Genomic DNA, 22,540 nt, shown 5'->3' on the forward strand with positions numbered 1-22,540 from the left:
CAGCCTAATTTTAAAATGTTGATTTATAGACCTGGAAATGTCAATCGTATTACTTAAAAGATATGATACATTTTATGAATACAAAAGGAATACCTTCTGAAATATTTTATCGGGTAGAAATTGCGAGTAAAAAATTCACGAACGACACGAAAGTCAAGGGACCTTTGAATAGTGTTGTGGACAAAGTCAAAAAGTTTGAGAACCACTGGTCTAGAGCTTTCCATGAACAATAAAACAATACTAGGATTTGCTAACAGGGACTCTTGAGGTGTGTGTTCATATTCAAGGCCTGTTTTGCAGATGTCATTCTTCCTATACAACAGATAATAGGCCTGAAAAGTACAATGCTTGAGTCATTATCTCCCTGTTAACTGAGAAACACTCCCCATGACCTCAAGCGCGCACACACACACAGCAGATCAGATCTCACATCCTGCGGGGGGGATTGAAAGAGTTCACACATGCTATGTGGCGCCTGTAAAAACTGTGGTTTCAAAGAGAAGAAAAAAAAAAAAAATTCGCATGAATGATACACCCACACACACACAAAAAACAAAAACAAATTCTAAGAACATTCTTCCGAATGAACTCTATATTAATACACACAATAGGAGTTTCAATCCTCTCCTTTTCAGTCCTATTAGCCCCTGCGCTCCCCTTATCCTCTTTCCTTCCCGTCTGTTCCTCTCCACACTTCTTTCCAACCCTGTCATCCTCTCCCCTCTTATCCTCCCTCTCCTACACCTTTACGTGCTATACTTCCCTCTCGTCCTCTCGCTCCCATTTTAACATGGTGTAATTTGGATCTGGGGCAAAAGCCCTGCGGTACCTGAAATAAGGCCACTCTCTAGGAGACCAGCACAGGTCTCTGTGTCTCTCTCTCTCATGCACAGGCATAAAAATAAATCATTGTAGGCCAATTTCCTCATCTGCACCATTTTTGGTGCAGAGAGAGATAAGAAAGTTGTTCATTACTACAATTAAATTCATCAGCATATATAACCACATTAAAACCTAAAAATATCAATTCAGTGTCATTGAAGTGATTTCCAGACTTTTCTTATAATGTTGTTTTAACAGCAAATACAGCTGATTAATAATTATGAGTTAACCCTTTACCACTTTGTGATTTCACAACCACCACATATGTGCACCACCTAACCTTTGAAAGTTAGAAGATGATGGGGTTCAGTCTGTCATGGAAAACATGTCTTCCAGTTAGATCTGATTGAGCTCACATTAACTTTTTGATTGTGACATTCAAGGTTCTTGACTGTCTCAGGGGATTCATAATGTTTAAGTGGCTCAAAAGACAAGACAAGTTATTTGACATGGGTTTAAGGTTAGCTGGGAGGCTAAGCTACTTTTTCACAGATGCATCTGAGAAAGAAAAAAGAGAGAGAATATGAGGTATGAGCCGAGAACAAACAGTCTTACCTTGCAGCTGTTTGAAACGGCCTTCCAGGATGTTGGAATATTGCACCTGGTTTACAAAGGCAGCTGGCGAGAGACATGGCTCATGTTCACGTGGATCAAAATCCATGTCTCTTCTCTTTCACTGTAATGCTCACTCGCTTTCACTGTGAATCGTTCCTCCAACCCTCACTCTCAACTTTCATCCAAAACAATTAATCACCCCACAAGAGTAAAGCCAGAAGTCATGAGCATAGCAGATAAAATGTAAAGTTGAAAAATGAAAAGTCCAAAAGTTCAACTTTCCTCAAAGGTCCGAAAAAAAAGTTGGCTTTAGAAACAGACACACTCCAGGTGCGCGCATGCATCCGAACGTTTCAGTGCATGCTAAACCGCGCCATACTGCTTCATCCGTTTGAAAAAAGAAAAAAAAAAACCTCTTCCTTTAATTGACTCTCTTTTTTCTGGCAAAAAAGGAACCCACAATCCGTTGAAGTGAGAGAAAGGTATAGTAAGAACAAAATATTCTTCTTTCAACTCAAATTTTCGTTCTCTGTTCTTCTCTTCTTCAAATGCACTTTTCTCTCAGTGCAAAACTCTTCTTGCTTTCTCTCGCACACACACCTTGTTTGAGTAAGCCTGCAGAACTAGCTGCACTCAGCTTCCTAAGTAAACAAAGCCTCCTACTCTCTCTCTCTCTCGGTTTCTGAGCTTTGGCATTTGCATAAGGTGTGTGTGGGAGGAGCAAATCCCAGGCTGAGCGAGCAAGAAAGACAGACAGAGGGGAGGTGTGGGCTGAACCATTTCTGAAGGTGGACTGGGGGTGGAGAAGTAGTCAAGAGATGGATGGTTTCACAGGAGAGATGGGCGTGTGGGTCCAACCTCAGGAGGTGATCAGATGTCAGCAGAAACCATTGAAGAAAAAAGTTTGCATTTACTTTATGCCTGCCTGATTTTTAAAATGGAGTTGTGATTTTATTTTATTTTTTTGTGCGTGTTAAGGGGTAGTAAGACCTTTGCCTTCAATTAATCATGTCAAAAGTCCCTCTCTCACTTCTGAAGCACGTGCACAGATGAAATAAGACGTTAAGGCAGGAAGGAAGTACTTGAGAAAGACTCAACAAGCGAGCGCTGTCTTTCTTCCTGTGCAAGTGTGCACCACCTCACACCCATGAACTGGCAATGCTGGCGGTGACAGAAAACTCATCTCGTGATGTAATGCCTACTTAATGGTTCAGAAAACACTATCTATTTTATAACTGCATGATCAAAATTTGTTCAGGGAATTTCTACCCCTCACAAACAGAACTGCTAATACACACACACACACACACATTTTTTTGTGCGTGCAGATTTTACAAGAGGAAGTGGAGTAATGAAGACCAGTACAGTGGCAGGTTGTGCTGATTAGCAGCAGTGTCACCAGCAGTGACCATCAAAGAGCAGAGGTCACAGGTCATACCATGGCCAGAAGCACCAAGCCAACAGTCAGCCAGCGTGTCACTGGAGGAGAGCATTTTATCAAAGCAAACTCTAAACCCACACAAAATGGGAGAAAGTGGAGGATAAAGAAAACAGGGACAGAGATTTGATAATACCATATTCTCAATGTCAAAGTACCATATATATTCATTCATATATAAGTCTTTTTGACTTTAAGTATTGCGATAGTGATATGAATTTGATCTTTTTTTATGTGACTGTAGTAGTTAATATTTAAACGAAATCAGGTTGCGCTGGCAAAAAAATAATGCATAAACGGAAATGAAACTGTCTATCTATGGCTTGCATTTAGCTGTAATAAAATGTGTTTGTTATAATGATAATACTTGATGTCTATGTGTGTTTATATAACGAAAAAAGATATGGAGCGTGAGAGAGGCACAGAGGTTAACTGTGTATGGGTGTGAGAGACTGAGTGCTGGACCTCTGAGACCCCTCCTCTGCTCTGTCCTTTAAGAGACATTCTAGCTCAGTATTCTCAGTTTCCCTTCTCCTGTCCGTGCTTTTAAGAATTCATGTTTTGCCTGGTGTTTATGTGATCGATATGGTGGTTTTTACATGGTGGGTTTGATGCATAAAGACAACAGAGTGAATTAAACTCCTCTCAAATGACACTCAATTACATAGACCAGCAGGTGCTGCTATGAATTCTATTAAGCCTCGTGTTACTCTTTTTCCAGTCATTAATTACTTTATTTATGAAACATTATACCACTGAGGATTTCCCCAGATATCCCCAAAGGGAGGTTTTGTCAGATTCAGCTGACTCCTGTGGCCCCCTACTGTATATGTACACTCAACGAAGTTCACATCTTTGAGTGCAACTTTTAAAGGCATGTACAAATTGATTCATTATGTGCCTCAGATGTGTGAAAGAGCATGACAACAACTGGCTTCAACACATCCATTGACAGGCAGAAAGAAAACAAGTAAGAGATACAGCAGGTCATAAAAAAATGACATTAAAAAAATCCCTGGAGATGAGAGAGAATGAGGGGGCGTAACAGGGTGAATAACAGCCCTGGAAGAATGTGGATATCAAGTCACTGCTTGTCAAAAGATGGTATCTTACTGCATTTTAACACGCATCAACTACTGTGTTATGCACTGATGTTCATTGTATAGAATACCTTTTCAACAATGTAAACCCATTCTACAAACATACACTTCAAACGTTTTATTATTAGAACTATACTATCATGCATACAGTTCTCTAAGATCACTGTAAGAGCATGCAGAATGTGTTCAAGGTGGTTCAATTGTTTTCTGTGTTTTTTTTACAAGTTGCCTCATGCCACCCCCTACTGGACAGAATCACATGATGCAACCTGTTGAAAACTAGCTGTTTAAGAAAGCATGCAAACAAACAAAAACACAAACAGGAAGCACATGGGTGCAAAAACCAAACCTTGACTCACACACATATGCATAAAAAAAATTGAACTGACCTGCGAGAGCTTTGATGCGGGAACGTTCGAACAGACGTGCAGAACTGTTCTCATTATCCCACTCTGTTTCGGCTGTGAGGTCCCAGCGGTTGTTGATGTCATTGTACTGCTGCTGGATCTCGACGCTGTCGAAATCAGTCGGTGAGATGGTGCTCATGGTCTCAGCTGGAAACTCAACAGCTGCCCTGGAAATCAGAGAAGTATGAAGACAATGACAAATTAACTCTTTATTTACACATCTGCATCACAGTTTCTGCACATTTAGCAGCAAAAAAATACAAGCCTTATACTGTATGCTGGACAAGGTGGGTCAATACAGTCAATCAAAACAAATACTGTATAAACTACATATTCAAATATGACTGAAAGCAGATTGAAAAAGGGACAGTAATAGATATATCTCAGTAACAAAATGAGGATGAGGATGAGGTTAGTCTAACCTGGAACAGCACAAACCGGACCCACCTGCAATCTGCAGTTTTTATTTGCACAAGATATCACAATCAGAACATCAGAACAAGGGCCATAATTAACAAGTGACAAATGGAAACAAAAGAGCTTTATTTAAAAAAAAAAAAAAGGTTTTGATTAGGAACTGCAACAATTTATTATTTAAAAAATTATTTTTGATATTATATGAATGATATTCTATCCCTCAAGATATAAAATAAATTGCTTATTTAAATAAATAAATAAATAAATAATCAAAATACAGGTTCATGGCCGGCAAGAAATATATCTATTGTCTCTATATATCTATATGCTCTTAATTAAACCATTTTTGGCAGATTAATTTTGGACCCCGCATCTGTGATCTTTGTGCTGCTGGAATGTTATGGCAGAACAAAAAATTACAAAAGGCAACATACTTTATTTCCATCAAGAGGAAAAGCACAAAACAATTCTCAGTGCAGGAAGAAATAGTTAACATGAAGATAAGCTAAGATTAATTCAAACCTAAACAAAAATACAGATTAAATGAAATCCCTCATGCCCTTTCAGACTGAGCAATCCCTTGTGCTAATCCCAACATAAAGATGAGTTCTTAGAATCCAGAGATTCTGGAAGAAAAAAAGAGAATTGCCTGTCGGACAAAGTTTATCCCATAAATGTTTCAGGGCATCACAAACCTCCAGGGCCAGAAGATCAGGAAAAATGTGCATCCCTCATTCACTGTTCTTTCTATTTTTTTTGCACTGAAACATACACCTGTACTCAAGGACACTGGGCTATCTCTGAGATAGTATGCATATACAATGATGAATAAACACGCAGAGGTTGATAAAAAGGGGACCAATAACATTTAAGATTAATACCCACTATGATATCCCTTTGTTTTAACAAATTCAGTGCATCAGTGTAACTTAAAATTTGAAGTTGATGGCTCCAAACCTAGTGAGCACTTTAAGGAAGCAAAGGCACATTCGTCAAAATTATTGATTCTTTCTAGATACTTTCAAAATTGTAAGGCAGCATTGTATGTATCCTTCACAGAGAATGCAATACCATAATTTAAGATTATAAAATAATAATTTTTAACTGGATTTTTGATTATATGTAATTTTACGCTTGAAGTATTTTTTTTTAAATTATCTTCACAACATGCTAACGCCAACTCCAAACAATTAAGTCTGAAGTCTGCCATTTACTTCTGTGTGCTATTTGTAGGATGTTTTTGTATGTCCCCTAAGTAGAACATTACCAAATCAGTCCATTATGAGGTTTCGTTACAGCTACCTTAGAATGCAGCTGCCTATGTTAGCAGACAAGGCAGCTCAATAGGTTTTGGGACAGAGCCAGCGTGTGCATCCTTTCATAGAAATGTACCTCAAATGCAGTGATTTATGAAGTCTTTGTGCATGGCTGTATGGTGATCTTGATCAGTGTGAGCAAGCGTGTGTCTATGTGCCAGTTCTCTCCCAGCAGGGTCCAGCTTTAATCCACTCGCCTCACCCTGAGCATCACTTCACCGACAGCTCCATCAGTCATAAGGGGAGCAAGAAGGGTGGGGGACGACTCTAGAGGATACAAAAGGCCTTCCAGGGACACACAAACAAAAGAACCCCAGGTGCTCATGATGGTAAAATTCGGATTTATTGATGACCTTATGAGGGATCAGATTTACAGTGTATTACAGTTATTTATTTATCATGTTAAATATATGTTAATAATAATCTAGACAAACTAGCAAACGTTACTCTGAACTGAGATTTTTGAAAAAACTCAAGACAAATGATAGATGACAAGGCTTTAAAAGTATTCAGGTGTTTGACTGTGATTTTTGTGTGTGTGTAGTAGGGCTGAACGATATATCGTTATCGTATCTATATCGAGATATGAACTTTCAAGATATTACTATCGAAAAAAGCAACGATATAGACGATATAGATTTTCCCTCTCCGCGCTCGCCCTGCATACAAATCTGGCAGTCACAACAAACATCAGTTTTACGAGTGCCCTTGAATGCACCGTTAAAGCCAGCGCGCACACACTACCAGGGACGTGGGAACTATATTGTGAGAGGGGGGGCGGCGTTTCCATGGTGACGCGTCATTGCTTGTCACGTGACACACCGCAGCAGCAACAGCGCTGAATGAATGATCTTCCTTTATGTCATTTTTCCTTTTTTATTCAGAATATTCACAAATGTGTTAGCTATGGCATGAAATATCTGATATTCCGATTGTCAAATATATGCAAGTGGAAGTGTTTTGTTGTTTAAACACCTTTATAACGATCGCGTTAGATGAGCTGTATGCGCGATGGGCGCCGCCGTGTTAGTTTGTGCCGCAGACGCAGTTCAGAGAATCGGATCTGTTGGATTTACAACACGTGAATTCATCCACTTCTCCCGATAATACTTAAAAGTAAGTGGCTGGTGAACTGGGAATAGAATAGAGTAAACATTGAAGTTACTTACACAATGTGTATCTGATATGAATAAAACGTGTCGAATTATAATGGAAAGGATTATTATTACCTCTTCCATAGACATCAGTGTGTATTTTACAAACTCTAAATGTATTGTTTTTTTAGTACTTACGTAGTCATATCGTATTGTATCGATATCGAGATATCTGGCATGAAAATCGAGATATGAAATTTTGTCCATATCGTTCAGCCCTAGTGTGTAGGCTGTCTTGAAACCTGTTTGTGCCATAACTGCACACTGCAGCTTTAAAGGTTGTATCAGCGATTTCAGGCCCAAAAAAGGCCCAAACATAAATGATCACATTCATCTAATCTTTCCTAACGATCCGCTAGCTGCCCGCCCCATAAGCAGGCCGTCAAAAAAAGATCTGCACACAAAAACAATTGGGTTCACCAACCACTCAAAACCAAAATAAATAGTGTTCCAACCAATCCCTGACTGGGGGTGGGTGTTGTGAGGTTTTGAGCTCGTGTTCTCCGACTTCGCGTGCAGCCGTGCACGAGTGCAAAACCTCACAACACTATCGGTGATTGGTTGGAACACTATTTATTTTGGTTTTGAGTGGTTGGTGAACCCAATTGTTTTTGTGTGCAGATCTCGGAGCCTAGGCTGCCTACAGAGATGCGTTTTTTTGACGGCCTGCTTATGGGGCGGGCAGCTAGCGGATCGTTAGGAAAGATTATGAATGTGATCATTTATGTTTGGGCCTTTTTTGGGCCTGAAATCGCTGATACAACCTAAGCTATATGTGGGTGCGGGGCCGGCTAGGCATGGGCAGGGGTGGGCTGAGCCAACCCAAACGTCTGCCTTGCCCCACCAATCAAAATTTAGGAACAGATAGTGTCGATCTGTTTTTACAATTTGAGCATTGATTAAAAGCAATCTGAAGTGGGTTCTGTGTTGAAAGGTTTGATGAAGGGCTGTAGAATACCCCAAACATTCGCTAAAATAACAACAGAAATCTGCAGGATTTTTCCTTTATTAACTGAAAGTAACAGTGCGTTGCGTTATATAGGCTACTAGCGTTTCAGTCTGTAGCAGAAAAGCAGAGGCTGACAAAAAAAACACACGAAAACGGGCAGAAATGTTTGCGTGCTATCAAGGTGTAAATAACGAGTTGTAGCAATCTTCGTGAATATGTATATTCATATTTACTTGTAAATATTAATACACAGCTCTGATTTGATTTTTTATTCAAACATCGCTCATTTAAGAATGTGCATTTATTGCATGGAATGTACGAGGCAAACTGTCCACTTAAATAACAGCGCAATAAGAGTGTCCTGTTCATCTTTCAGTCAGTTAGGGCAGGGTCATTCACATAGGACTAGGGATGGGGCCGATCCGATCCAGTATCGGTATCGGGAGCCGATACCAGCGTAATTCACGTATCGGATTTTCCCGATCCAACCTGCGGAGATATCCGATATCCATGAGTCATGTCTGCGCTCACTTTAAGGTCTGCTGAAATGACTCCAAACATGATTCCCGCCGGCTAGTCTGCTAGCTGGCTGCAAACTGTGGAAAGGATTTCCTGAACGGAGGCGCGGCTCAATGAGACACAGAGTTATGAGACACGCCCCCGCTCAGGAAATCCATTCCGCAGTTTGCGGCTAGCCAACAACGTCCGCTGTGTGGAAATACTTCACACTGGAAACACCGCAGAGCAAGACAGCAAAATGTAATGTTTGCAAAGCTGTAATTCCGAGTCTTTTGAAGCTCCCTTGTGTCGTACAACACAACGAACGCAATCAAACATTTAAAAAAGCATCACGTTACTGTGCGTTCACACCAAATGCGAATAGCGCGTCAAATTCGAGTCTACCGCGTCTATTTTGAATCCATTCGCGCGTCCAGAGAAAAACTGACGTGCGTAAAAAGCAAAAGTTTGAAGCGAAATTGACGCGCGTCTGAAGCAAAATCCGCTTGTTTGTTTGCACGATGCTAATGTTGATCGAGCATTTACTGCATCGGAGCGAGGATCACCCTTCAGATAGTGTACAAGATGTTTAACGTTACACTTGCACTTTTCTTATATTTCAAGACGCAAATAACGTTATTTGACATTTTGGGAATGTAATAAATATTGACATGACAATCAATCTGAAACCCCAGTTGCATATTTGTTTTCAGAATGAGATTTTTCCTGTACAGGATTTCCTGTTTTTCTGACTTCCGTTTCTGACCTTATACTTACCTCAAGTTGCCTTTTGGGACATACAAGTTGCCTTTTGCATGCATACATAGCCTACGTAACTTACATAACATATTATGTCTAATTACATAAGAAGTTTATTTCAGCATCATATAAAATAAACAATAATGATAATAATAATATTAAAGCAAACACAGCTCTGGTATCGGAATAGTATCGGTATCGGCCGATATCCAAATTCAGGTATCGGGATCGGATCGGAAGTGAAAAAATGTGGATCGGTGCATCCCTACATAGGACGCATTTTTGCGGTTAAAATCGCCACGTTTTAGAAAGCCATGTCATTCACTGCTATAGTAACATTAAGCTTCCATCGCGTTTTCTTTCCAAATTATCACTGGACGGAAGAAAAGTGAATGTTAGCATTTTATTTAAAGTGAAAATAAGATTTAAAAAATGGTCTTGTACGGAGAGGTGTGTTATAAAAAAATATATAGTCTATCTATCTATCTATCCATCTATCCATCCATCCATCCATCCATCCATCCCTGTATGAATTTCAGGTAGCAGTAAAAATGTGAACGATACCCAACCCTAGAAAATACACAGTGAGTCAAATCAACCTCAAAGGCTAAAAGATAGATGGACAGACAAGACAGTGTACATTTTGCATCATTATTTGGTCTGAGAAGAAACAGGTAAATTTCTGTGATACAGCAGAATGAATGTGTGTGAGCAGTAGTTTGTGTGCATGAGGCACACAGAGATAAACCTGTATTTTGGAGGGATCTCAACCCAAACAAAGAGAGAAGGAAGGCAGTTTAAAATCCCATTAGCGTGTAGAATAAGGAAGTGCTGAAAATAGAGACTGGACATAGAGCAGTTATCCTGGATTACACCCACACACTCCTCTAGCGCCTCAGTTACTGACACAACACACACACAAACATCTTCTGTCAAATATCTACCAGGCATGTTATTAAAATAAGCATTTTGATTTGCTCAGCTCTCAGTAGCAGTTTCATAACACCAGTAACAGATGCTTCATATCACTGTTTCAATGAAACAGGTTTTCATACGTTGTTTCAGGTTGCTCCTAACTTACACCTAGTCGCACTTTGACCATAAAAATTATTGTAGAGCAAATTTAACAAACTGTGGAGCATATTTGAACATATTAACATGTGTTAAGAGTGAAAACCTGTCTGACAAAGTCTTTGATGACCATTAGTAGGCTATTTCAGATTTTTCCTTCCTGTATTTTAGTTAACGGATTCAAAAATTATGAGGTAATTTATAACAACCTTATTTTCTCATAAATAATACAGTTTCAGTTATTATATATCGGCAAATCCCTGCAGAATAAAAACAACACTTCCTCTTCTCTGTTTTCCTCCTGTAGCTCGATTCATCAAAGCATTCAGAGCACTTAAATGGACATTTAAGAAATAGTTCAATCTAAAATGAACATTCCAATCTCATACTGATCAAAACCTGTATCTTTCTGCTGAAGCACACAATGAGATCTTGACTGGTGATTTAAGATGCCAAGATCCAAAAAGAACAAAAAGCACCATACAGCTGAGACTTTGTTGGTCATTAAAACGAGCCAAGCCTGTACCGTATCAAAAAAGACTCATGGTGAGGTAACCATAGACCGTTCCCTGTCCCAGGACAGAAATGGTGGGCCAGTCAACCAATCGTTTGTATCTGTAATGAACATTCTGTGCATGCATATACCCAAACACACACACAGAAACTCCCCCGAGGACAGGGACTCAGGTGCAGCCCTTCCAGACACAAAGCAGGTCCGAGCTTCCAAATGTCTTTAACCCGCTCTAGTGTACATTTCCAAAAACCCGCCTGAAGGGTGTTGCTGAGGAGTGTTAAAATCTGAGTAGTGCTATAATCCCAATCTGGTAGGGTGGGGGTGCTGTAACACAGCAGATCAGACACACCCATCCCACTCCAGCCCATGACACTGTGTGTGTTTATGAAGAAAATAAGAATAGAGTAGAAAAGGATAAGTAGGTTTGTATTAATGTTAAAATAGAGAATGAGGAAGAGAAATAAAAAAAAAGACACTAACGGTGTCTTAAAAAACCAATGAACCAGCCTAGTCCTGCCTCTCATGCCTTTTACACATCAATGGCACTATCAGTGTGGTTGAGAACATACAAACACACAGTCGGCCAATCAAAAGACACAACTACAGCTACAAAAATGTACAGCTACAATAAAATAATAAATCAACAATCTTCAATTATCAATCATTTGGTGTCTTTGTGCTATCCATAGAGTATGGCCATCAGTGATACCATTTTAAAGTAAAAAATGCATTTCTGTGAGAGAAAAAAAAAAAAAAAAACTTTACTTTAACATTTTATTGTTATATTCTTATAAATCAAGCATTTCAGTTATACAAAACAGGTCACCTAACTGCTGGCTACTGTAATTGTTAAATGTCAAATGAGTGCAGTGCACAAACATCAATCAAACAGTGCAAAATAGAAAGAAAGAACAAAATAATATTTGCTGTTATTAAACATCAAATACAGGTTTTAAATTTACAACAATCATGAAATCATATATGCAACAAAAGTAATAATATTTTATATGACCTAAACCTTGTAACTCCATTGGATCCTCAAAACTGTCGGTCTAACCTCATAACTCAACCGTGCCTCTATCATCAAGAAAGTGCCGCATGGACAGTTGGACCGTCTCTGCTAGTTTGCAGAGCAAAGGTAAATGAAGAACTAGTTCTCTGAATAACTGCAGCATTTTTTTTTTACTCAAGAAAGGCTAAAACATACTGACCAGTCACATGTGAAGCGAATATCGTTTATCATCTCCTAACAAGGCCACATGTTAAGTTCTGGGTAGATTCGATGGTATGCAAACAATCAGTTCTTGTAATCAACATGTTGGATGCAGGAGAAATGGGCAGGAATAAAGATCTGAGCGACTTTGACAAGGAGCCAAACTGTAATGGCAAGGTGACTGGTTCAGAGTAATTATGAAATGGTAAGTTGTGAGTTGCTCTCGGTCAGCAGTGGTAAGAATTTACCAACAGTGGTCCGAAGAGGGACAAACCACAAACTGGCGACAGGGTGGGATGGGATGATGTGTAGAGAGCAATCGGACACTCTCTTACAGCTGGAGCGCACATGGACAGGGCTGATCGCCCTGATTGACCAGTCTTGATTTACAGTGTGCCATAGAATAGACCTTATGTAGCCCCACCCCTTTTCAGCGCTGCGCTCGTTGTCTTTTGACTTCCGGTCTGTATTTTCACAGTGATATTGCGTATTTATTAATGAACGGCTCGTTTTAAAATCTTCCCGGTCTACTGACATTTGTTAAGACATCTGCTTTAAACATTACAATCCTCATGATAACTTTCGTTAACTTTACATTAAGTAAATCCACTTCAAAAGCTAATTACTCCTGGACAGCAATGCCATAGAAATATACAGAGCGACTGCAAAAACGAAAGTTCAAAGACAATATTCTAAAGATGGCGGCACTCTCGTTTCTCTGGCGCATAAGGTCTATGAGCGCACAGCTGAAACAGTGCTGGAAGATCATCAAGACTCATCAACCAGGATCTAATTACTTGTTACTTATTCTATGTAATTATAAAAAATGTTATGCTAAATCATGGCTCGAATTTCGGCATGGGATTGCGGGTATTGCGCATAATTGTAATCATTCCCGCAGGTCTTGCGTTTATAATGCGGGAAATTCCCGCAAACATTCATTCACTCTAGCATGTAGGTTGTATGAGTAAATTAATCCACACTGATTATATGATCAAATCAGTCATTTTAAAACTTTCTGCGAGACGCAATTTTACAAACCGATTCAGCGTTGCCGCATCTTCTCGGTCTCTCAAAATGGGTTGCACAAGGCAGCAGGCGGCGATTCCAGACTCTAGCGTTTCAGGAGTCGAGACAGTTAACGGAAATGTCACTTGCAAAATCGGGCCATTGCATCGTCACTAAAGTTGATAATTTGCACGTGTTTTTAAGTCTTACCAATTTAAACATTCAAGCGATTTTAAACCCTTCAGTAGCCTACTCGTGCACTCACTGAGAGATAGTTTTCTCTGCGCACATACAGTGAAGCCACACATTCACCCATTTTCCAAAACGAAATCCATGCCCTGTGCTTTATTGTGGCATTTACACATGCAAGTAGTTCTTATGTTCAGTAAATCACTCAGATCAATTGTTTGGAGAGGGTTTTTTCTTTTGATAAAAAGTCTACCACATGGTTCCAAATGACATAACTTTTGATTGCTTTTGAGATATCAACACAAAATTTGGCCCAGATGCAGTCGACATGATTGTGAACAAGTCCAAACTTGATTTTATGAGCATCCATATAGTAATCATGTCAATCATCAATAATAACAAAATAAAATCAATAAATTGCATCCCTTTTCCTGGGTTTTCTCAGCAGTGATTAGGCTTGATGCGATAGTCTGGGTTACCGGTGTTCAGCCGCAACAGAGGTTACATCGCTTGCCCACCACGGCACCGCCCCCACCTTCGTTTAGATTTTTTATAGTAACAAAAATGATTTATTTCAAGTTAGAGAACAGACACTAAAATTACCAAGCATGTCTGCTCAATGCAGCGTTAGCCGAACGAGAGTCGCAGCACAGATCAGCAGCAGGAGTCAGATTTCACCTCACTTCACCCATTTCGCCTCAGTCTTGACTGACAAGACGATGGCAGAAGATTTGGTTTCAAAGAAAAATGTAAAAGTGTCTAATTACGCGAGTCTGTCATTGTACTGTTTTGTTGTTATGTTTTTCATTAAGAATAAAAAATAAAAATAAAAACACCATTCAAGCAATTGCCACACCCGATTGGTGCTAATTCTAAAGTAAAATGCATATGGCCGCACAGGCATTCATAACTGTGCAGAGCAGAGTGAGCATTTTCAGTTAATTTCTATGGAAGCTCAACTTTCACAGGAATTAATTGAAAAAGTTCGCTCTGCACCGGTACGAATGCCTGTGCAGCCGTGCACATTTTACTTTTGCTGTCGAATTAGCTATTTAAAAGTAGGGCTGTGCAAAAATATCGATACAGCTTACTATCGCGATATTTTTTTTCACGATAGTGTATCGATATTTCAACCTCTAGTATCGATATAAAAAAAAAAAAAAAATTCATCAAATCCCTCTGTGTGCGTCAAACGACCTCCTCAGCCGCTGCTGTAGTTGTCGCTGACTCACGACAGTTGTCAACTGTCACTCAACTGTCCAGTTGTATGAGGCGCCGGACTGGACAAAAGCGAAGCGAACTGCGCGAGCGAGCAACAGAGTGAGCAACAGAGTCGAGAGACCGAGTGTATCCGCACGTGAGAGAAACCGAGTGTGTCTGCGTGCGAGAGAAACCGAGGGTGTCTGCGTGCGAGAGAGACCGAGTCCGAGCATTAGTATTGGACTGGTACATACATAGTAATATAATTACTATATAAGAGGCATGGAAGTTCGATTAATGGACAACAATAATCAGTGCAAACGTCTTGTTTTGAACTATTGTTTAATAAATATAAATAATTCGAGCACATAAACTTCCATATGGAGGATTAAATAAGATTGAATGTATGTAGTAATAATATATAAATATTATATAAGAGGCATGGACGTTCGATTAATGGACAACAATATAAATAAAAACAACAATTAAATTATTATAAACAATAGTTCAAAACAAGACGTTTGTAGTACTGATTATTGCTGTCCATTAATCGAACTTCCATGCCTCTTATAGTATATAATATTATGTACCAATTAGGCTACTAATGCTGGGGCACACTCGGTCTCTCTCGCGCGCAGACACACTCCGTCTCTCGCGCACTGTCGCTCACGCACGCAGACACACTCGACACAATGCAAATACCTTTGCGAATAAACTGGTTTATTTTATATACTTTTGTCTGCTGAGTTATCAATATAATGTGATACACATACCAGAATACCCCAGGTGGTACATATAAAGTTGTATATTCAGCTCTATTTCTTTCTTTTTTATTACATTTTTGATTTAAAAAAAAAATATTGCAATATATCGCAATATGTATTGTATTGTATCGTGATATATCGTATCGTGATATGTATCGTATCGTGAGGCCCTTGCCAATACCCAGCCCTATTTAAAAGCGAGGTGCAAAAGTGGGAAGAGGGAAAAACGAAAAACTCCAACGTTTTTTTTTTTTTTATGTAGATTTATAAGCCATTACTTTTAACTATGCAACTTAGACATGAAATCATTAAAAATGCCTTCAGGTTAATAACATGAGATTTTGACCAAGTGACAGAAAAATCTGAGCACCCACATAGCTACAGTAAACTTTATAACCTCTAAGTTACAAGAGGTTATAAACTGCAACTGCACTTACTGCCTAAGATGCAGTTGCTTTAATGACGGACAAAACACGTATGTCCGAAATTCTCTTTTCAAAACCTTTTAACTCCATTGAGCTTGTAAAATGTTAATAATATAATGACACGCAAGTCTGGTACATAAAATGAAACAAGACTGACACAAAATCTCAGAGAGAGACACACACACTTGGCCATTTCTAATTGGTTGTTTGATCCCTGCTACTACAGACAAGACGACAAAAGAAGGAGAGGAAATCGATAAAGTTTTAGGGGTGTGTGTGTATGTGTGTGTGTCTGTCTGCTCCTCATGTTCAGAGTATGCCTGCAGGGTCCAGACTGCATGAGACAAAGGCACACACTCATGCCTTTGGCAGGGCATCTATCCTTCAAATGGGTAATAAAAGGCATTCACACTCAGGACAAACAATGGTGTGACTATAACCGTATATTAGTAGCATTGTGGGTAAGACGACAAATAAAATAACACCTATTTATCTGAACTGTCTACCAAGAGTAATAATTTTAAATGTAACTAATTTTTTTAACTTTTTTTTTTATTTCACCTTAAGAGCCCTGTAGAATATAAATGGCACCATTAGAGAGATGTAATAGTATAAAGAGCACAAACAAACATTTCCAAATCGAAATGCTTTTTTTTTTTTTTTAAACAAAATTAAAACAAAGAGAAATACTGCTGTTTACCACAGTTTTCAATTCCGTTACAAAACCAGGGCCATTTTTAAGGAACACACCGACTTTTTGGGACTTTAGCTTATTCACCGTGTCCCCCAGAGTTAGATAAGTGCATACCCTTTTCATCTCCATGCGTGCCGTAACTCTGTCTCACGCACCTACCGCTAGCCTAGCTTAGCACAAAGACTGGAGGTAAACGGCTCCAGCTAGCATACTGCTCCCAATAAGTGACAAAATAACGCCAACATTTTCCTATTTACATGTTGTGATTTGTATAGCCACAGTGTGTACAAATAACAAGGTCACATGAGACACAGCCATCTGATCTTCTTACCGTATACATACTGGGAACTATATTCTCAGAATGCGAAGGACTGCTACTTATGCGGAGTGATTTACTCCAACTCTGAGCGAACTCTCTGCTCCTCACCACGGGGCTTCTCAGGTGCTGCGAGCAAATCACTCCGCCCAAATAGCAGTGCTTTGCCTTCTGAGAATATAGTTCCCAGTATGTATACGGTTAGAACTAAGAAGATCAGATGGCTGTGTCTCATGTGACCTTGTTATTTGTACACGCTTTGACTATACAAATCACAACATGTAAATAGGAAAATGAAAAGGGTATGTATGGACTTATCTAACTCTGGGGGACACGGTGAATAAGCTAAAGTCCCAAAAAGTCAGCATATTCCTTTAAGGTTCGATTTTTTTATTTTATTTTTTTCATCCATTTCTGCTTTATCACTTCAGATTTTGTTCAGTCTAAAAATGCTGCCCACTTAAATTACATTCAAATTAGATCACGCCTGAGTTCGAGATTGATTCATTGAGTCATTCAATAGTGAATCAGATGTTTGTTGTTGTGTGCAGAGGCAGAAAGCTTCTGAATAGAGGTGCAGAAAACTCTTGCTCATCTCTAAAGATATAATTAACCAACGCCTCCGCACCAGCTGAAAACGGATGAAGTTTTCTTGTCTGTTGCCAATGGCTCCTATCTACATTTTTTGTTGTTGTAATTGTGACCATTTTAGTCTGGAGCTCTGTGCTGCTGCAATGATTTATTGTATTATCTCTAAGCCTGTCATGATAACTACTTTTTGTTGTGCGATATATTGTCCTAGAAATAATTGCGATAAGCGATTTTATTGTCATTTTAAGCCCATTTTATGGCACTGGTTATATATTCATGATATAACAGCATAATACGGCAAGTAGTCCTTGACACTTTCAAATGACAACCTTTTAATTCTTTAGATCATGGAAATGTTGAAGTGTTGAAAGAATGGAAGTGACAAAAAATTCAATATGCTAAATTAAAAAAAACTTCCTAAAAAATACAAAGTAACAAGTAGAAAAAAAACACGCTTGCAAATGCACAAAAGGCACTTATGAAGATTTTTTTCCATTTACATATTTTTCCCTGTCCTTCTTTTCTCTGTAAAGTACGGATGCACACTATTCCTGAAAACACAAACCCTACTAAGCAGTCAGATGTCCATATGAACAAAGACACAGAAGCTTCAACAGGCCATATCTGCTGCTAAAACTATTTTAGTGTGCACAATTTTGCGCTGTAACGTTTATATATGCAGCGGAACAGTGGATGCGGCTTTGAAATCCAGTGCATTTGGACTTGTTCTTCCAAACTGTCTGTAGTTGTCAGGAAAACACTATAATGCCTCAAATGACACCTTTTTTCACCTGTCGATGACCGCTCTGTGTATGAAGGAACTGCCCGAGCTCCGCTTTCACCTCAGACATGGAGAACAGACAAGATGACATCACGATCGGCAAAATGTTGGTGACATTGATTATCATGTAAACATGGCCGATATATTGCGTCACCAAAAATAATCAAGGTCATGTAGGCTAATATATTGTGCGATAAGTCGATATACTGATTATTGCGACAGGCCTGGTTATGAGTCATAACAGCTTTTGCTGATATTATCAAAATTATACTTTATATTGTATTCATATTTAATATCCTAATTTATTTTTAAATTATATTTCAACACACAACTACACTTAAAGGGATACTTCAGGATTTAGCATTAAGCTTTGTATTAGTAGAAAACCTGTAGTATTTTCGAATTACCATGCTTTCCACCCTCATATCCCCCTGAGACAAGAGATTTATGTATTTTTTGTCTGGAAAAAATCCTCCGGTGACGCAAAAATCTTCATTTTGCGTCATCGGAGGATTTTCTGTCCTGAGGCTAAAGACTACAGCCAGTAGAAGGCGTTGTTCCGCATGTTTTCATACAAGGTGGGATCTCACTCACAGAATGTACACACAGTCAACCGTCTTTCTTTGGAAGCTAAGCTAGCAGGCTCTTGTTCTGTGGAGAAAGCTGAATAGTAGGAGAAAGCTGAGTAGTAGGAGAAAGCTGAGTAAGTAGGAGTTACATCCTCCTTTTCCCTGACTTGTCCGGCGGGCGAGATCGTTCAAAATGTCCGGGATTCGGGATTTGCTTTCTGCTTTCTGCGGTCGCCATTCATTGTTTACATGCACACCTCTCGTTTCAATCTAACTGAATTCATTCCGATCGGTGAATCTGAATGTAGTGTACATGAACGCTAAACAAGTGATCAGTTGATGTGCGTTTTACCCTATTTTTTACAGTCTATGGTTTTACCATTGCTAAGAAAATTCCCGCTCCTCCGTGAGAGATGCGAGACCGGCACGTCTCAGTAATGACGCCACCGGCCTCGCGCCGTTCTCCCGCGGCCGTCAGCCTCGTCCTGCTCGCCACAGTAAACATGATGAATGGCGACTGTAGAACGCAAAAGCCGAATCCCGGACATTTTGGGCGATCCCGAAATCCCAGGCAGACTCGTCACGGAGACTCACTGGTAGCCTAACATTGTTTTAAACTGCGCTCTCTTACCAGTAGGCGTGGCCTCCTAGGGCAGCGAAGCAAGTGCATTCTGGGAGTTGTTGTCTTTCATCCACATGAGCCAAAAATACATTTTCTGGCTTTTCTCAGGCTAGAAAGCTCCAAATTAAAAAATTTCTTCACATTTCTTCTACATAAATGACCTATTTTAAATACACATTCATCTTTCCAGAGGTGAAGTATCCCTTTAAGAGCACCAACATCAACACAAATTACAGCCTTTATTTTCCAGTGGAATATCATTTCTTCACAGCCTTACCCTCATTACTCTAACTTTCCTTTCTCTGTGTCTCAGCTGGCTGATCTGTTTTTGGCTGCACACTTTTAATAAAGAGATCAAATAAGAGACCATATGCCTCCTGGGCATTATATGTGCGTGTGTTCTCTGTTGTCCTCCTCTTGATGGTCTTTCATATCGGCAACCCACCACCACAGAAATGGCCTCTATTTTATCCCTGTTTACGTCCTCTACCTCTCGTGATTTGAGTACAGCTAGAGTACATGATTGTTATGTTGACTGGATGTATGTGATAGTAGAGAATAGAAAAAACATAATTTGTTTCACTCCCACACACATGCACAACCGTCCCCCTCCTCCACCCACACACACACTCCAGCACACCACCATCACATGCATACACACAATATGGAAAAATCCACCATAAGGTTTCAGAACACTTTCTAAATTGGACTTTAATTCACACACACTATATAAGTGCATATTATCCAGTCCCTGTTATGCAATTCAGGTTTTAGTTTGTCTTGTCAATACTCTAATGTGTCATCTGAGTTAATCAATAAGGGTTGCAAAGAGGAGAACAGAGAGCAAGCTCACTGTTCGTGTTTGCGATGATCGAAATATAGCAAGAAAAATATAAATATTGAATTGGGGTTGAGTATGAATGTATCTCTGAAAGAAACTGACTGACAATTATTATTATGGAATTTACATGAGTTGGGCATTATTGACAGCATAAGCTATTTTATCACGTTTTATGTATAATTAATTGTACATAGCTCCAGATTGCGACCAAATGGTCAAATGTTATCTGCCAGTGCAACTAAATTTTGTTAGAAGCTGCACTGGTGCCACCACCACATTGCTCAACTGTTGCACATGATTAACATCTAACGGCAAACCATACGAAAGCAGAACAAAACTGCGCTACTCGTTTGTGCTGCTCAGCGCAGACCGTTCATCATCTCGGACCAATAATAGCTCACTAATACCAAATAGACTTAAATGGTCAAATATAAAAATACAAATTCCAAAACTGATATTTAAGGTATCGTATCAAATTGGAAATTCCAGTATCGTGACAACACTACACTAATCACTACTTCACAGTTTGATTTATTACAGATTGATTTATTACTATTAAAGGTTCAAATCAAAAACTGATTTGTATACAAACATTTACATGTACAAACAACATACCTTTTGATGTTCATTCATGTTCATTTTGGCTATAACTAGTAGTAATGAAAAATGGCATTTATTGTTTGATTTTAATAAAACTGACAGAATTTTAAATCTGAGATTTTGTTTTATATCAAAAGTAACAAAGCTCATTGCGATTTACGGGATGGGAAGCGTCCTACAAATAATGTAAAGTTTTGTTTACGCATCCACTGAAAACAGCATAGACTAAAAGATAAATACTTGGGATGTAAAAAATGGTTCGTCAAAATGAGAACCAATTAAAATAGAGAAATCAATATTTACAACTAGGCATATGACATATATGGTATTATGATATTGAAATGTTGCAAAAAAAATTTGTTGTCATACTATAACAGGTTTAATAACTTTTTGTATTATATAAAAAAAATAAAACTCTGAACATATAAATACAATAACTTTTACAACTTTTGATTTTATTCAGGGTCTAGACATTTTAATGCCTTTTTTAATGCCTAAACGTTTGACAATATAAGGAAAAGGCCATATTATGAGAAACAGAAACGATTAATTGATTTATCTGGGTCTTCAGGCTATGCAGTCTGTTATAGTTTACCTCACCTCCCGATCTAAATAAACTACTGATCTCCAGTTCATCCTGTGACATCCCAATAAACTGAGCTTTGCAGTGGTTTACTTCACTTCCCGGTCTGAGCCGTTCGTTCATCCTGTGACATCCTCATAAACTGAGCTATGCAGTATAGTACCGGATAGAGAATTGATTAGTTCACGTTTCGAGTCTATCGACTTCGGACCCAGACCCGAAGACTCAAGAGATGAACTAATCATTTCTCTTTCTGGTACTGACAGTATAGCCTCTATGGGACTGACAGGAAAAACAAAAGACTCAGACCCGAACCCGAAGACTCGAGAGAAGAACTAATCATTTCTATTCCCTGTACAGAACTTATAGGATGTTGCGCATGCGCGGTCAACACAAAATGAACGACCCATCACTAATCGCTTGACGAAGAGCGAAACTCAAGCACTCAGTCAGTGTTCAGCGAGTGAAAATATATCTGCTAAACGTATACTTGGCATCTAACACACACACACTGGCAAGTAAAATCTAAGAATGTATTATCCAATGGCTAATGATAGACATTATTTAGTCGCCCAGTATGAAATGTACTCGCATATGCAAGTGACTTACTCTTATACTACAGGGCCGTTGAATGCTTGAATCTGATTGGTTGACGAACGTTCTAAGGTATGCAATTATTTTCAGGGAAACGCACGGCTAAAGTAGTTCCAGGCAGGTCTTGACCGCATTACAGTTCCATATCACTTCGCGTAGTTGACTGTAATAACGGAAAATAGGATACAATTCATAACAAGAAAAAACATGTAGCCCCATGCACTTGATCTGCAATTTTCTGTGTCTAACTTCACAATCAATGGAAACATGCAGTTTAATTTTAATAAATAAAGTATATTGTCCTATCTATAATCAATAGAAAATTAAACTGAATACATAAATAAATTGACAGCCTAGTCCTGCTGCACGGGTTTTCGTAATTATTGCATAACAATAGGCCTACTTGTTAAAAGGGCTTTGTGTTTCATTTATTAGGCTAGTCTACTGTCAATTATAGAAAAAGAAAAAGAAAAGAATGAACGACTTAATT

General features: G+C 38.9%; 1 protein-coding gene across 6 annotated transcripts in view; it reads right to left on the reverse strand.

Annotated features, from left to right (window-relative positions):
• The window catches only part of sptbn2 (spectrin, beta, non-erythrocytic 2), a 107,449-nt gene that overhangs the window by 50,808 nt on the left and 34,101 nt on the right, over nt 1-22,540 (reverse strand). For 4 of the 6 annotated variants that reach the window (XM_079871317.1, XM_079871313.1, XM_079871315.1 and 1 more), the window contains exon 2: nt 4,365-4,549. In XM_079871317.1, coding sequence (XP_079727443.1) covers nt 4,365-4,521 — 157 coding nt within the window. In that variant the 5' untranslated portion in view covers nt 4,522-4,549. Of the gene's footprint in view, nt 1-1,437; nt 2,115-4,364; nt 4,550-22,540 lie in introns of those variants that run through there. The other 2 variants (XM_079871316.1, XM_079871314.1) reach the window with 1 other exon arrangement.

This window comes from Squalius cephalus (genome assembly GCF_949319135.1).
Source record: "Squalius cephalus genome assembly, chromosome: 5".
Classification (NCBI taxonomy): domain Eukaryota; kingdom Metazoa; phylum Chordata; class Actinopteri; order Cypriniformes; family Leuciscidae; genus Squalius; species Squalius cephalus.